Genomic DNA, 16,398 nt, shown 5'->3' with positions numbered 1-16,398 from the left:
AACAGATCTGCCGACGTAGAGCCTGTTCTAAAATATCGATAAATGGATGTTTATTCACTGGGTGTATGCAGCAAAAACATCTATTTTCGGAAAAGAAATGCATATGATACTGTGTTTTCTTCAAGCTGGCACATAACTGGTTATGTGAATATAACCAATTATGTTTCTATGATCACAAGAATAACTAGTTATGTGCCAGCACATAGCTAGCTGGTTGTCTTTACAAACTTAGGGGCCCTTTTACTAAGCAGCATAGGCACGTACGCGCGTCCTACGTGCCTCGGTTTTGAACTACCACGTAGCCTGGGTGGTAATTTCATTTTTTATGCGCATCTGCTACATGCGCCGGAAAAATTTGTGGCACATGACGCTAACTGGGCACTAATTGGCATTGTACGCGCACTAACGATTACCACTCGGTTATCGTGTGAGACCTTACCGCTAAGTCAATGGGTGGCGGTAAGGTCTCGGGCCCAAAATAGATGCGTGCCAATTTTCATTTTGCTGCACGTCCATTTTCGGCCAAAAAAAAAAAAGGCCTTTTTTGCAGGTGTGCTGAAAAATGGACCTGCATGCGTCCAATACACACATCTACACCAGCACAGGCCATTTTTCGGCACACCTTAGTAAAAGGACCCCTTAGGAACATAACCAGTCATAACCTGATACAGTCCCATTGACCAGTTTCCCTTCCTATTTTTGATTTGAAGGAAAAACCACTGGGGGATTAAGGGGGCAACCCCCCCATCCTTCCAGTGAAGTGCTACTCAATATCAACTGTTTCACAAATCCTACACATGCTTTGTAGCAGATGTAACTCTTGACATCCATCTTTAGGACATAGATATTTAGATGCCTGCAGAAATGGGGATTAAAGGTCTACGAAATTGTCATGCCCTTCATGCCCTTGTCCCACCCAAACATGCTCCCTTGTCATTTCCACACACTTTAGTTTGAGACATGTATATCTTAGCTTTATAAAATGCAAGATGAATGTTTCAGTGCCAATTTATGCACATCTCAAATGCGATACGGCTGGTAAAATGAGGGTCTGTGTGTTTCAGTACTCACTCCTCTTTCAAATGTAACTAATTTTATATATTTGATATGCATATATATTGAATGGTACTTAGCAAATAGCAAAGTTAATTTGAATCAGATCCTGCACCAGTGCCGTAGCCAGGAGGCAATTTTCGAGTGGGCCAACAGGTTGGATGGGTGGGCACTAGAGTTGCCAACTTTTTTGAAAGAGAATAAACAGCAACTTGATGCACCCATGCACTGTCCCTACCCCACTCCATTCTCAACCTCTACCTCACTCCCCCTAACTTCAATGGGGGTTGCAGTGCAGGCTTCAGTGGTTACAGGCCAATTGAGAGCTAAGAGAAATACAATAGACTGCACTCTTCAGCCCCATTGAGCTATGGTCCTCCAACACACATATGGTATTGAAGCCAAACTCATTCTGCATCCAGAGAACCTCCTGGCCCTCCACCAACAATGGATACAGACAGGGCCGTGCTAACACGGTAAGCGAGGTAAGCATGGCAGGGGGGCGCTTCCCTCTGGGGGGGCGCCGCCGCACCATGCTCACCTCGCTCGCCTTCCCGCAACATCCCTTTTCTTTTTTCTTTTTAAATTTACCTCCGTGGCGGCGGTTCCAGCAGCGCAGCGTCAGGGAAGGAGGCGGCGCTCCCAACATCTAGCCTTCCCTTCGCTGTGTTCCGCCTTCTTCTGACGTGACGTCAGAAGAAGGCGGAACACAGCGAAGGGAAGGCTAGATGTCGGGAGCGCCGCCTCCTTCCCTGACGCTGCGCTGCTGGAACCGCCGCCACGGAGGTAAATTTAAAAAGAAAAAAAAAGAAAAGGGATGTTGGGGGGAGAGAAGAGGGCGGGCAGTTGAACAATGGGAGCGGGAGGGCAGGGGAGAAACGAGAGCATGGATGCGAAGGGGGGGGAGAAGGGGGGGAGAAGAGGGCGGGCCAGGCTGGGACATGGGAGCGAGAGGAGCATGGATGCGAGGGGGGGTCATGGAAGGGAGAGAGGGGAATTGCTGGAAAGGGATGAATGGAGGGGCAGATGACAGAGGAGCATGGATGGGCATGGATTGGGAGGGCAGGGCTCAGGGAGAGAGGGGAATTGCTGGAAAGGGATGAATGGAGGGGCAGGGGACAGAGGAGCATGGATGGGCATGGATTGGGAGGGCAGGGCTCAGGGAGAGGGGAATTGCTGGATAGGGATGAATGGAGGGGGCAGATGACAGAGGAGCATGGATGGGCATGGATTGGGAGGGCAGGGTTCAGGGAGAGAGGGGAATTGCTGGAAAGGGATGAATGGAGGGGGCAGGGGACAGAGGAGCATGGATGGGCATGGATTGGGAGGGCAGGGCTCAGGGAGAGAGGGGAATTGCTGGATAGGGATGAATGGAGGGGACAGATGGGCATGGATGGATATGGATTGCAGGGCAGGGCTCAGGGAGAGAGGGGAATTGCTGGATAGGGATGAATGGAGGGGGCAGGTGACAGAGGAGCATGGATGGGCATGGATTGGGAGGGCAGGGCTCAGGGAGAGAGGGGAATTGCTGGAAAGGGATGAATGGAGGGGGCAGGGGACAGAGGAGCATGGATTGGGAGGGCAGGGCTCAGGGAGAGAGGGGAATTGCTGGATAGGGATGAATGGAGGGGACAGATGGGCATGGATGGATATGGATTGCAGGGCAGGGCTCAGGGAGAGAGGGGAATTGCTGGATAGGGATGAATGGAGGGGGCAGGTGACAGAGGAGCATGGATGGGCATGGATTGGGAGGGCAGGGCTCAGGGAGAGAGGAGAAATTGCTGGACATACAGGGGAGGGAAGAGAGATGAAGGAGATGAAATGAGGGAAAAGGAAGAGAGGAGAAAAACTGCACATGGATGAAGAAAATAGGCAGAAGCTGAGGACCAGAAATGAAGAAGAAAGGAGGAAAGGAAAGAAATAAATGGAAAGGAAGCCCTGGAAACGGAGTTAAGAGGACAGATAGCAGCAGAATCAGATACTGGGCCAGCATGATCAGAAAAAGAAAGTCACCAGACAATAAAGGTAGAAAAAAAATCATTTTATTTTCATTTTAGTGTTTGGAATATGTCCACTTTGAGAATTTACATCTGCTATCTTATTTTGCAATGTATAGCAATTTGTTTTTAAGAATATTGCTGACAATTCCTGTCAGTGTGGCAAGTGGTGAGCGATCATTTTCACGGGGGGGGGGGGGGGGGGGGGGCGCCGCCGCCAACTGATAGTCTGCAGGGGGGGCGCCAACTGATAGGCTGCAGGGGGGCGCCAGAGACCCTAGGTACGGCCCTGTGTGTGTGTGTGTGTGGCTACAACTACCATGACCCGTTCCTTCCCTACCTCTCCTTCCGTCCGAGGTTCCAGGCCCCTCAACAGTTCTGTTTGTCGTTGAAGCTCTACCTCCGCCCCTGTGCCCTGCCCCTTTCGCCCCTCCTCCTCCAGCTCTGACGTCAGCCTGAGCTACGGAGCCTAGCAGACCAAGGAGCCACGGTCTCAGTCAGCAAGACGAATAGAACGTTGAAGGTGAGAATTAATTTATAGGATATCACAATTCCTCATATACAGGTACAAAACAACCTTTCAGGGTGGATAGTGTTCACAATGAGCACCTTTTATTATTGACCAGAAATAAGTTTTCAGTTTTAGCACAGCATAAGTCATCACAAGAACAAAATATATGAAAACCAATGGACTGCATTAGGGGCTTACTACTACTACTACTTAGCATTTCTAAAGCGCTGCCAGGGTTATGCAGCGCTGTACAAGATTAGCCCATTTATGTTTAAACAAAAGAGATCTGCATGAAACAAAATATTTGTTTTTATTTTGACTTATAAAACCATTTGCCCCCAAACATGTTCAAAACAGAATAATCCTTTTGTGTATCTAAAAGGTGAACTTCAACAAAACAGATGAAGATGTGATTCCATGTGCTCCAATGAAAGGAGAGTTGAATTCTACTTCCATTTAATTTCAATATATTCCTCCTTCTTCTCTATAACATCAGGCTTCCCAAGGCAGATTACAAAAACAGTTAAGATGAACCTATCAGGAAACAGGATATCCTCACTGAAATCTGGCTATCTGTATTCTATAGAACAGTGAAGAAAAATGAGCACAGTTTATAATTGCTGTTTCTACCAGCTACAATAATTTTTGAAGCTTTTTTTTTAGTGATATTCAATTGTTATTTCTTTTCTCCTCACCTTTTAAGCCACTGCCCATTAAACTGAAATATATTTAGACTTGTTACAGATGGACCAACAATAAAGATCGACAACGTGGATGCAACCGCTCATTGGTTTGTTTGCTTTGTTTGAGTGTATGGCAATGACGGCTGCGCGGGGGAGTAGAAACAGAGATTAACCAACTTGGCTTCTTTGCTTACAGTGGATTAAATAGGCTCATTTCCACTCCTGTCTATTGTCTCACGTTTTCATCCAACTTCCTGCAGCCCAATGCGCAGGCGCAGTACAGAACTCAACGTCCTGTCGCAAGAGAAAGGCGTGGAGAGGCACGGGTGCGCGCACGTATTTGGTTTTTTGTCGCATACTCTCCACACACTCTCAGTCAGGATTGTAAATTGGAGCCGGCGGCAGCAGGATGGATGAGGACGTTCTAACGACGCTGAAGATTTTAATTATCGGGGAGAGTGGGGTGGGAAAGTCCAGGTGAGGGCACCGATAGAATGGCTGGGATCCGAGGACGGTTAAGGGCCGAGTCACTGAGTTGTCGTCTACTCGGGATTTTTTTTTTTTTAATCCTTGCTGATGGCCTACGGGAGCTTGGCCTGGTGTCTGCCTCGTCTCGACCCCCCCCCTTCCCCCCACTCCGGGCTCTGCATAATACTGTGAGATTTCTGGTGGTGGAGCTGAGGGTGTTGGTAGGAAGCCGAGCCCGTGACGTTCTGGCTATCGAAGTTCAAAGACTGACCGAACTATTTAATGGGGTTCTGTGTATAACTTATAGTAACGCGCAGATTGTTTATCGCTGTATGCTCTCTCTTATACACAAAGTAGTTCATTAGACCTGTTACGAAGTCTACTTGCAGTCCTTAAAATGGCTGAGGATAAATAGTGCTGACTGTTTTGCCTTATGATTAAGCACCTGTCACTGAGGAATGTAGTTGTTTTCTGTAATGTTTTTTTTTTCCAGTTTTGAATTACATAGTAACATAGTAGATGACGGCAGAGAAAGAACTGTACGGAATTGGAAGGCTTTGAAATAAAAGAACTTTTTTTTTAAAGGTAAAGCAAAATAACGTGGCCAGGCTGAGGAAGTGGTGGTGCGTTTTACAATTTAGCACCGCCATTAAATAGTACAATATACGTTCTTCATAGTGACTTCTAAAAGATAAGTTTCCTGTTGTTTGTATTGTATTCCTGTTGTCTGTTTTACTGCATTATGCTGACCATAAAGCAAGTTTGAGGGCATGTCAATGAGTTAAGACTTTAAGCCAATTATTACTCGTTTTGTTTGTATTGCTTGTTCAGGTAGTTTTGGCCCAGATATTAAAAAAAAACCACAACAGTAGAACACGGATTATCCGGATTGCTTCAGTTTCTTATCTTTTCATATTTGTTATCATAATCTCTGTATAACAGTTATCACATTATGCCTGATATATAGTAAAAAAAATGTTATAACATTACAAATAGCTCAATATTTTTGCCCATTTATAATTGAAAACAAAAAATAATCTTCAACATGTAGCTCGCAAAGTATTTTCTCTTTTCAAAAAGGAATGACCCGTTATCCGGACCACCCCCTGCAGAGGATAGTTCGGATAATCGGAGTTCTACTATAACATATATTGTACTTTTGGTTTGTAAATGCCAAGATGTGTGTACTGTTAAGTGTGTCCATATGCTCCAGCAACTGTAAATTAACACTTAAGTGTTTTCCATTTATAATCTTAATGTTTTATGGAGATCTGATGTAGGTACAGAATGAGGAATGCACTGTATTACATCCAGTCCTAAATTAGTCTTTCTGAATGCTCTCTGCTTCTTTATATTAAAGAAAGAAAGAAAGAGACAAACTTGTTTATCTGGTGCCTTGCATTGAATTGTTTAGGGGGTCCTCTTATAAGGTTATGTGTAGGGCACCTCTGATTACTGTATATGGAGCAGACATATCACGGTAGTGTTGTGCTTCTGTGTATAAGTGTGAGATGTTGCAAGAGTCTTGTGATGACATTTTAGAGTTGAGCATTCTTCTCTACATAGGTCATGTTTTGGTCTAAATGCCAGGTCAAAGTTGACCAGCAGGCAGTCAGTTATTTTGTTTGCACTGTAGCTGGAACACTTCTGAGAACTTTACTGAGTGTGAATATGACATATAAAAATTGGCTTTTTGGAATAAAACTGGCTGAAGTGTGAAAATATTTACATTCCAGACAATTAAATGTCTGTAAATTCCAGTATTCATTGCTTTTGGTAGGGAACACCTCCTTAGTCTCTTAATAGATGCTGCCTTCAAATCGGGTATATTTTGAGATTCATTACAGTCAAGGTGTATATATCTGTAAGGCTGGGTATGGTATCGGTATCTGATTAATTGATAGCATACTCAGTACTTAAGTTCTTCTAAAGAGAGCTTTTTTTTCGGGGGGGGGGGGAGGGGGGAGGGTGGATTTCATAGGATGCCATATCTGATCAGATGAATGGTCCATCTAGCCCAGTATCTTGCTTTCCATAGTGGCCAATCCAAATCACAAGTACCTGACAGAATCCCAAAGAACAGCAAGATTCCATACTACTGACATCAGGGATAAGTACTGACTTTCTCCACATTTACCTTAATAGTAGTTTATGGACTTTCTTCCAGAAACTTGTCCAAACCCCTCTTTTTAACCTGATATAACTGCTGTTAAGCTCTGGAACTCATTGCCGGAGCATGTGGTTAACTATTCATTGAGTTAAAATGAGTAGGCGAAACTTTTTTTTTTTTTGTATTACTGTGTATCTTCATGGAGTGTCCCCTGTCTCTCAACTTTTTAGAAAGAGTAAACAATTGATTCAGGTCCACCAGCTCTATGCATTCAGGGTTTTGTAGACCTTTATCATATTCCTCCTCAATTCTCTTTTCCAAGCTGAAGAGCCCTAACCTCTTAAGCCTTTTCTCATATGAGAGGCATTCCATCCCTTTAATTGTTTTGGTCACCTTTTGAATCTTTTCAAATTCCACTGTATCAATTTTGAGGTACATCAACCAGGATTGCATTGAATACTTAAGGTGAGGTCACACTATGGAGCAATACATAGTAGATGACGGCAGATAAAGACCTGTTACATCCAGTCTGCTCAACAAGATATACTCATTGTATGTACTACTTTATATTTATACTTGACCTTGATTTCCATCTCTACCGCCTCCTGTGGGAGGACATTCCCAAGTATCCACCACTCTCTCTGTGAAAAAATACTTCCTTAGTCTGCCCCCCCCCCCCCAACCTCAATTCATGTCCTCTAGTTCTACCATCTTCCCAGCTCCAGAAAAGGTTTGTTTGCGGATTAATACCGTTCAAATATTTGAATGTCTATATCATATCACCCCTGTTTTCCTCCAGGGTATATGTGTTCAGGTCAGTAAGTCTCTGCTCATACATCTTGTAACGCAAATCCAATACCATTTTTGAATCTTTTCTTTGCACCGCTTCAAGTCTTTACATCCTTAGCAAGATACAGCCTCCAAAACTGAACACAATACTCCAGGTGGGACCTCAACAACGACTTGTACAGGATCATCAACACCTCCTCTCTTCTGCTGGTACACCTCTCTCTATACAGCCTAGCATCCTTATGGCTATGGCCACTGCCTTGTCACACTGTTTTGTCGCCTTCAGATCCTCAAGATACCATCACCCCAAAATCCCTCTCCCTGTCTGCACATCAGACTCTCATGGCCTAACACATACGTCTCCCATGGATTTCTACTTCCTGAGTGCATCACATTGTTCTCCACGGGAGATGTTTGTGTTAGGCTGTGATAGTCTGATACAGAGGCATTATAATGTTCATCTTATTTTCTATCACTTTTCTGATAATTCCTAACATTCTGTTTGCTTTTTGGGCAACTGCCACCACACACTGAGCAGAAGATTTCAATATAATGTCCCTGATGACACCTGAACCTCTTTCTTGGTTTGTGACTTCTAATGTGGAACCTACCATTAATAACTATAATTTGGATGATTCCTTCCAATGTGCATCAGTTTGCATTTATCCACATTAAGGGGCCCTTTTACCAAAGCTTAGCACTTGCTAATAGAATTAGTGCATGCTTAATGCTAAGAAGCCATAGGTATACAATGAGGCTGTTAGCATTCTACGTGTGCTAATTCTGTTAGCGCACACTAAGCTTTAGTAAAGGGTCCCTAAGTTTTGATACCCAGTCTTCAAGTTCCTAAGGTCCTCCTGCAATTTCTGCATGTGATTTAACAACTTTGAGCAGCTTTGTGTTATCTGCAGATTTAATCACTTCACTCATTCCCATTTCCAGTCCCAGTACAGACTACTGGGATAGTCCACTGTTTACCTTCCTCCATTGAGAGATCCCATTTAACTCAACCTTCTCTATCTTCTGTCTTTCAGCCAGTTCCTAATCCACAGCAGAACATTGCCTCCTATCTCATGGCTTTTTAACTTTTTCAGGAGTTTCTTATGAGGGAGTCATAGTAACATATTAAATGACGGCAGATAAAGATCTGAACGGTCCATTCAGTCTGCCCAACAGTCACACTCATCAAGCTATGATTAAACGAACAATGAATGTGATATAGAATCATTATCTCTGGCATTTCTGGGACATAGACTAGAAGTCCATCTGGCCCTGTCCTTACGTTCCAACTACAGAAGTTGCCATCGAAGCCTGCTCCAGCCTATCCAAATCCGTCTTATTTGTGGGACCCGGACTATAAAAGTGTTCCCGGCACTGTCCCCGCGTTCCAAATTACTGGATTTTCTGTTGAAGTTCTCTCCAGCCCATCCTAAACAGGATTGCTAGGACCCAGACCGTACAAGCTTGCCCAAAGTCAAATGCTTTCTGAACAAATTGGTGAAGCAAGATATCCCTTGGCAGAATCCATGTTGACTCTCTCATTAAATCAGGTTTGTCTACATGTTTAGTAATTTTGTTCTTTATAATAGTTTTCTACCTTTTGCCCAGCACTGACTTCAAGCTTACTGGTGATTTCACCCCTGGAACCTTTTTGAAAAATTGCCATTATATTGGCCACCCTTTAATCTTCAGGTACCATGGACGATTTTAATGATAGGTTACAGATTACTAATAGATCAGCAATTTCATGTTTAATGTCTTTCAGTACTTTAGATGCATACCATCTGGTCCAACTGATTTACTACTTTTTAACTTAATCGATTCTGGTCTCAGTACATCTTCCAGGTCCACCAAGATTTGCTTCTTGTCCTCCATATTGTCCCCCTTGAAAACTATTTCTGGCACCGGCAGATCTTTACTGAAGAGGATGTAAGAATTCATTCAGTCTCTCCATTATGGCCTTTCTCTCTGAGTGCCCCTTTTGCTCCTTGATATAACTTCCCACTGATTCCCTCACAGGCTTTCTGCGTGTGATATACTTGAAAAAGTTATTATGAGTTTTTGCCTCTAGAGAAGTTTCTTTTCAGATTTTTTTCTTTATGCTTTGCGTTTAATCTGCCAAAGCTTATGCTGCTTCGTGTTTTCTTCATTTGGATCCTTTTTCCAGGATGTTTTATGACTTTAATAGCCTCTTTCACGTCACTTTTAATCATGCTGTTTTCTGCCTTTTTTTAATACACAGAATTCACCTGGTCTGGGCTTTCAAGATGCTATTTTTAAACAATGTCTAAAATATCAAAGTGTGCTTGGAAGTTCTCTTTTAAACAGTTTTGGTTTTGATGCTGCCCAATACAAATGGGGTATTTCTGTATTTTTCTGATTTAAGCATTTTTTGGTTCTTGATTACCTTGTCTTCATTCTTGGTACCTAAGCTTGTGAAACTAATGAGCAGCAGTGCATCCCAGAGGAAGAAATGCTACACAGGGCTTTAAGTTTATAATTCTATAATCAAATGCAAAGCGTAAGATTCGTGGTTGGGACATTTGTAGCTGTTCATATATGCCTGTCTCACTTAAGTAGATCGCTTCATGAGATGTTTTAATATGCAAATAGTTTTGTTCCCTTATATTTATAAACTGCTTCTAACGAGATACACCTGAAAATAAGAGATCCTTTATGTATATAATTAGTAGTAAAGTAATAACATTTACATAGTAACATAGTAGATAACAGCAGATAAAGACCTGAATGGTCCATCCAGTCTGCCCAACAAGATGAACTCATTGCATAAGGTATGATGTGATGTTACATATGTATACTTGTTCTTGCCATTTTCATGGCACTGGCTGTAGAAGTCTGCCCAGCGCTGCACTGGCGTTTCCCAATTACTGGTGTTGCCATCTAATCACCTACTAGCTTCTTTGGTCCCACGCCTTCTATACAGAATTCCTTTGTGTTTATCCCACGGATTTTTGAATTCCATTACTGTCTCCCCCCTCTTCCTGCAGGAGGGCATCCAGGTATCTACCACCCACTGTGAACAAGTACTTACTAACATTATTCCTGCCTTTGCCCCCCCCCCCCCCCCGCAACCTCAATTCGTGTCCTCTAGTTCTACCACCTGTGAAAGGGTTTGTTTGTAGATTAATACCTTTCAAATATTTGAATGTATTATATCGCCCCTGTCTCTCCTTTCCTCCAAGGTATACGTGTTCAGGTCCTCAAGCCTTTCCTCATATGTCTTTTGATGCAAACCCCATACCATTTTCGTCACTTCTCTGAACTTCTTCACATTTTTTTTGTGTACTTAGCAAGATACGACCTCCAAAACTGAATACGATACTCAAAGTGGGGCTTCGCCAATGACTGGTACAGGGGCATCAACACCTTTCGTCTGCTAGTACTCCTCTCTATGCAGCCTAGCATCCTTCTGGCCATGGCCACCACCTTGCCACTTTCAGATTTTTTTTCTTTAAACGGTCGAGCAGAAATGTTTTGGAACTTGACAAAGCAGCTGTAGTTTTGGGTGGGTGGCTATATAATCTTTTTAAGGAAAATATTATTATACTATTAATAAGGTCTTTCTCTGGAATTGTAATTGTCCCCAGCACTTTAAATATTTCAAAATATTGTATTTCTTCCACCGCAAAACCTTATTAAAGTGATCTGTTTTTGATGATTGGACTGGAATAAATATCTGTACATTATCTGTGTAAATAAAATATGAAAGATCATGGCCTGAATCTCTCTTCCTAAAAAATCAAGGACAATGCTAAAATGAAGTTGGAAAAAGAGGAGAGCCCTGACAATCAGGGCTCCAAGCTCTAGAAATGACTTCATCCCTGATATATTTAAAGAGTGATTTTTTAATAATGAAGACAACTTCCACGCTGTTCCCTGAATACATATAAGATAGCATGATCAACCTTGTCGGATTCAGAAGTCACACCCTACCAATGCTGTCACTTCACCACTGTTTGTTCTTGCAACACAGCCAGTAGACAGGTCTCAGTACTATAATTACTTTGAAATCCAGATTGCATTTGGTCAGGCATTTCAAAAAAAGAAGTGCTCCTGTAATTGAGTAGCACAGCCCACTCTAGCTTTTGCTAGAAATCAAGTACTAACAACTGGAGGAGGAGTGGCCTAGTGGTTAGAGCACTGGTCTTGTAATCCGGAGGTGGCCGGTTCAAATCCCACTGCTGCTTCTTGTGATCTTGGGCAAGCCACTTAACCCTCCATTGCCTCAGGTATAAAATTAGATTGTGAGCCCTCCTGGGACAGAGAAATATCCTCACCTTGAGCTACTACTGAAAAAGGTGTGAGTAAAATCTAAATAAACTGACTTATAATTTGAGCAGGAGTTAATATCTTGTTTAGCATCTTTCAAAATAGGAGTAAGTGTGAACAGAGAGGCAGGAAAATAACTGTTTCAATATCGGGTTTACAAAAGAGGCTAACCCAGAGATGGGGAGCCTTTTTTAACCAGAAAGCCACATTCCATTTCAAAGGGATCTTGTAAGGCTGCATGTGTATTGCAGGTCACATAAGTATATGCATTTAGTATTTATAAACAAAAAAATATATGTGTAGATATCTTTATTGGGGGAAAAATAGAGGAATACTTATAATCATGACAGCAAAACTAAACTTTGATAGGACGTGAATACATTATTAAGGTTCCTTTTTACCAAGCTGTGCTAAGAAATGGGGTTACACCTTTTTGTAGGTCTTTTCCTACGCAATAAGCCCATTTCTTCTTGCCTGTAAAATAGTGGGGTGTGTTTGTTGCCATGTGCTAATGCTACCATTAATGCACCACTATTTTAAATCATCATGGGAGCCCTTACTGCCTCCTGTTGAGGTGTTAAGTGTCCTGTGTTAACACAGCACATGCTAATGTGCACATGCTAACTGTTACTGCTTCCACACCCATTCTCTGCTTCTGTCATGCCTGTCAGAAAAAGTTAAAAGTAAATATGCAGATGGCAAAACTAACCCAGGAGGCTTTAGTTTATCTTGCATTAGGCCATTTTTGCTGTTAGGCATGCATTAGTGCCTAATGTATCTTAGTTAAAGAGCCCCAAATTTAATGACAAGGCTGAGTTCATCTGCTCAATGAGTCAAAATTGACCAATTTGCAAAGCACTCCATGACAGAGCACACAAACTCAGTAACAAAACACACACTAAACACAATGTAATAAATATTTAAAAAATACGTACTATTCATAATGTGCAACAATAAATGACTTATAAATTGCAAGCTACTGTTCAGTATTTATTTATTTTTGTCCTGGCTTCCTTATCCTGTCTGACAGGTGTTTACATTCCTCTGCTAGCAGGAAGGGATGAGAAGCTGATCTTCCCCAATGATGCACCAGTATAACCTGCTGGTGCCCATAGAAAACTCTGGTATTTCTTAACTGATCTGTCCCAATGATGCACCAGTATAACCTGCTGGTGCCCATAGAAAACTCTGGTATTTCTTAACTGATCTGTCCCAGTGATGCACCAGTGTAAACCTGCTGGTGCCTATAGGAAAACTCTAGTATTTCTTTACGTGTAGCAGAAGGTAGTTCGTTCAGGCTGGTGCTCCTGGTCCCTGGCTTAGCTTCCAGCAGTGCAGGCTTAGGCTTGGACAAGCTGTGAAGCAAAATGGCCAGCTCCCAGTTTTCCACAAATGGGACATGGTCAATCGTGCAGCTTATCTCCGTCGCCACCAGTCATTTATGGGTAACCACTGGGTGAGGCTTATGGCTCAGCTCTGTGCGGCCCTGCCATGTGGGATGCAGGTCCCCATTCTCTCCTCCGTGCTCCCCCTGGGTTCTCCTGCAGCTCCAGGCAAATTATCTGTGTTTGCCTGCTTGAGATTTTTTCCCTGGCTAAGCTGTGTTTTTATAAACTCAGAAACTGCCTTCATAGCCTTAGCACATTTGGAAGAGCAGGTAGGAGGATGGCAAGAATGCTTGAGTTCTGCAGACTGGCAAGTTTCATTGTGCTGGCTGGTGTTATTCTACCTGCAGGAGTCAGCAGTTCAGCATGGCTCCCAATTCCCTGTGCCCCTTCTGTGATGGATTGTTTCTGACAAGAAACAGCCTCAGGGAGGGGTGGGGGGCAGAGGGAGCTTCCAGATGTCTGGAGTCTAAGACAACAGGAACCATGGTCCTATTGTCTTTGGCAGGAACGGCAGCTGTTTTGAGTGCAGTGCTTTCTCTTGCTACTGCATTTCTGCAGCAAGCGTCCCTAAGTTCATCCTCACAGGATTCTTGATGGGGCCCTGGAGGGCCTCTGGGATCCCTGAACTAAAGCTTGGCTTTTCTATAGGCACTACTAGTATGCAGGCTACTATTTTTAGCAATTACGTCAGTAGGGCCATGTTACTTTAGTGCAGCAGCTGGCTGAATTGCCTAGAGTGAAGAGGTTGCCTTCTTAGCTGATGACCTGAATGATCTGGTGCAGTTTTCCTCTCACTCTATGGCTTTAACTGTGGTTACTATCATCAAGTCCAGGAGCCAGAGAGGATAATACTACTTCTAACTAATCAACCAACAGTATCCCCCGTGCTATTTCTGAATTCCTAAATGTGACCTCGCTACTACAGATAACTTCTCGTGGAGGAGGAAAAGCCTCAGCAGACTCGCTGTTTGGCCACTGGCCTTCAACTAACTGGAGCACTCGCTATCATTATTGGCACAAAAACCTCAATTTCCTTGTCATCAAGCAGATGCAGCCATTACAGATGGGTTGTGTCCATCAACCAGCAGAGGGAGATAGAGAGCACACTTTTTTCAGTGCCTCATACCAGCTTGCTCCACTGCCTCTCTTCAGTATTCTCTATCTCCCCTAGCAGAGTGGCTGCAGCTTCTTCGAGCTCCATCTAAAATCTGCCTGGAGGTTGCTCCTGTGCTTTTGCCAGTTGTTAGCAGGGGTGTTGGAGACTATAGCAGCTTCACTTTAAAGGCACATAGGTTCGCCCTTTCCCTGCCTTACCCATACCTCCGTGGATGTGGACACATTGCTTAGCTTTCTCTGTCCTTCCCCACCAACAGTGGATGCAGGCACATAGGTTCGCCCTTTCCCTGCCTTTCCCACTCACCTGAGCCTCCGGAGTTCTATTTACCTCTGCTTTCCTCACAGCGTTTTAAAAAAAAAAAAAAGTTGCGTCGCGCTTTGGCGCTTAGACGCTGGAACAGAGGTTTTTCCTTGCCCAGTGAGGTAAGAGTGTTTTCTGACTCCTCCGGGGTGGGCCCGCGATCGGGGCGATTTTGGCGCAAACCGCCATTTTGAATTTTACCGCCGTTTTCGGCGATGGCTGCGGAGATAGTAAAGCGCTGTTCCAAGTGTGGCAAGCGCAGATCAGCAGCGGGGCTCTGTAAATCGTGCTGTGCAGACGTTAGAGCCGGCCCGAGCATGGCGAGCGACGATTCTTCGCGATCTGAGCTGGCAGCGGACGTCATTTTGAATTTACCACATGGTGCGACCTCCGCTGAGACGGAGAGTCCTGAGCCCGGGGGGAGGCCTCGGAGTGAGGCTGATATGGGAGCTACTAGCCTCGGCAGAGATCCGGGTGCCCAGGGTGAGTTTTTCTCCCCTGATTTTGTCTTATTAATGCATAAAGCATACATGCTTAAAAGAGCTGTCCCACAAAGCCCGGCATGGGCCTCTACTAATGCCCCCCCCCCCCCCCCCCCCGGTGGATTCTAGCCTGGGTATGCCCTCTGAGGCGTTATTCCCTGATAATTGGCAGAATATGAAGCGCAGAAGGGCTCATTCCCCTTCAGAGAGTGCTGCACCTCCATTCCCCCCCCCCCCCCGGTCAGGCTGCGAGGATTCTGAGGACTGTGGAAGGCCTTCATGGTCTGAGGAACCAGAGTTTGGTGCAGAAGTGACTCAGGATCTGGGCGATCCCTCCGCGGTGAGGATTTTCCACCGTGATGAGCTGCCAGCGCCTATTTCTGATGCCCTGCAGGCTCTCTCTATTGAGGACCCTGCCAGTGGCACAGCCTCCTCTGTGAATCCTAGGATGGCTAGTACCAAAATGCCTGCTCGAGCCTTTCCTTTGCATGACTCCATCCAGTCCCCGAGGGACCTTTGAAAGTTTCCAGGGCTATGGGGCAATTATACCCTCTGAGTGAGGAGCATCTGGCTCGCTTCGCTGTGCCGAAAGTGGATGCCCTAGTCACAGCTGTGACAAAGAGAACTACCCTCCCTGTTGAAGGAGGTGTTGCCCTGAAGGATATTCAAGACCGTAGACTGGAATCAGCACTTAAACGGTCATTTGAAATTGCAGGTCTCACTATTCGGGCGTCTGCATGCAGTTGTTATGCTGCTAGAGCCTGCCTGGCTTGGTTGCAACAGGCAGTTGAACAGCCCGGTGATGGAGCGGAGCCCTTTTAAGATGTGGCTCCGCGGATGGAGTCGGTCTTGTCCTTTCTTGCTGACGCCCTTTATGATATTGTCAGAGCTTCGGCTAAACACATGGCAGTAGCAGTGGCGGCTCGCCTTCTTCTTTGGCTACGGCATTGGGCGGCGGACATGGCCTCTAAACAAAGGTTGGTGAAGTTGCCCTTTCAAGGCCTTCTCCTGTTTGATGAGGAGTTGGAGAAAATTGTGAAGGGCCCGGGTGAGGCTAAACCCCAGCGCTTGCCCGAAGATAGGCCTCGGCCTTCCTCTAAGGGTGCGGCGGTCCACTCCTCTTACATACCTCGCTTCCGTGAAGCTCGAAGGTACCGCCCGGGGCGTTCTGCTGGGTTCACTTCTCGTGCCCGTTTTCAGCACAGGAACT

At 44.6% G+C, this 16,398-nt stretch overlaps 1 protein-coding gene across 1 annotated transcript in view; it reads left to right on the top strand.

The window, feature by feature from the left end:
* The first annotated feature begins 4,571 nt into the window (after positions 1-4,571).
* Positions 4,572-16,398, top strand: part of RAB18 (RAB18, member RAS oncogene family) — a 79,926-nt gene continuing 68,099 nt past the window's right edge. The window contains exon 1 of the mRNA XM_030199276.1: positions 4,572-4,721. Coding sequence (XP_030055136.1) covers positions 4,654-4,721 — 68 coding nt within the window. The 5' untranslated portion in view covers positions 4,572-4,653. The remainder of the gene's footprint in view (positions 4,722-16,398) is intronic.

The sequence above is a fragment of the Microcaecilia unicolor genome, chromosome 1 (genome assembly GCF_901765095.1).
Source record: "Microcaecilia unicolor chromosome 1, aMicUni1.1, whole genome shotgun sequence".
NCBI lineage: Eukaryota > Metazoa > Chordata > Amphibia > Gymnophiona > Siphonopidae > Microcaecilia > Microcaecilia unicolor.
Note: the sequence above shows the minus strand (reverse complement) of the source record. Positions and strands in the feature narration are given on the sequence as shown.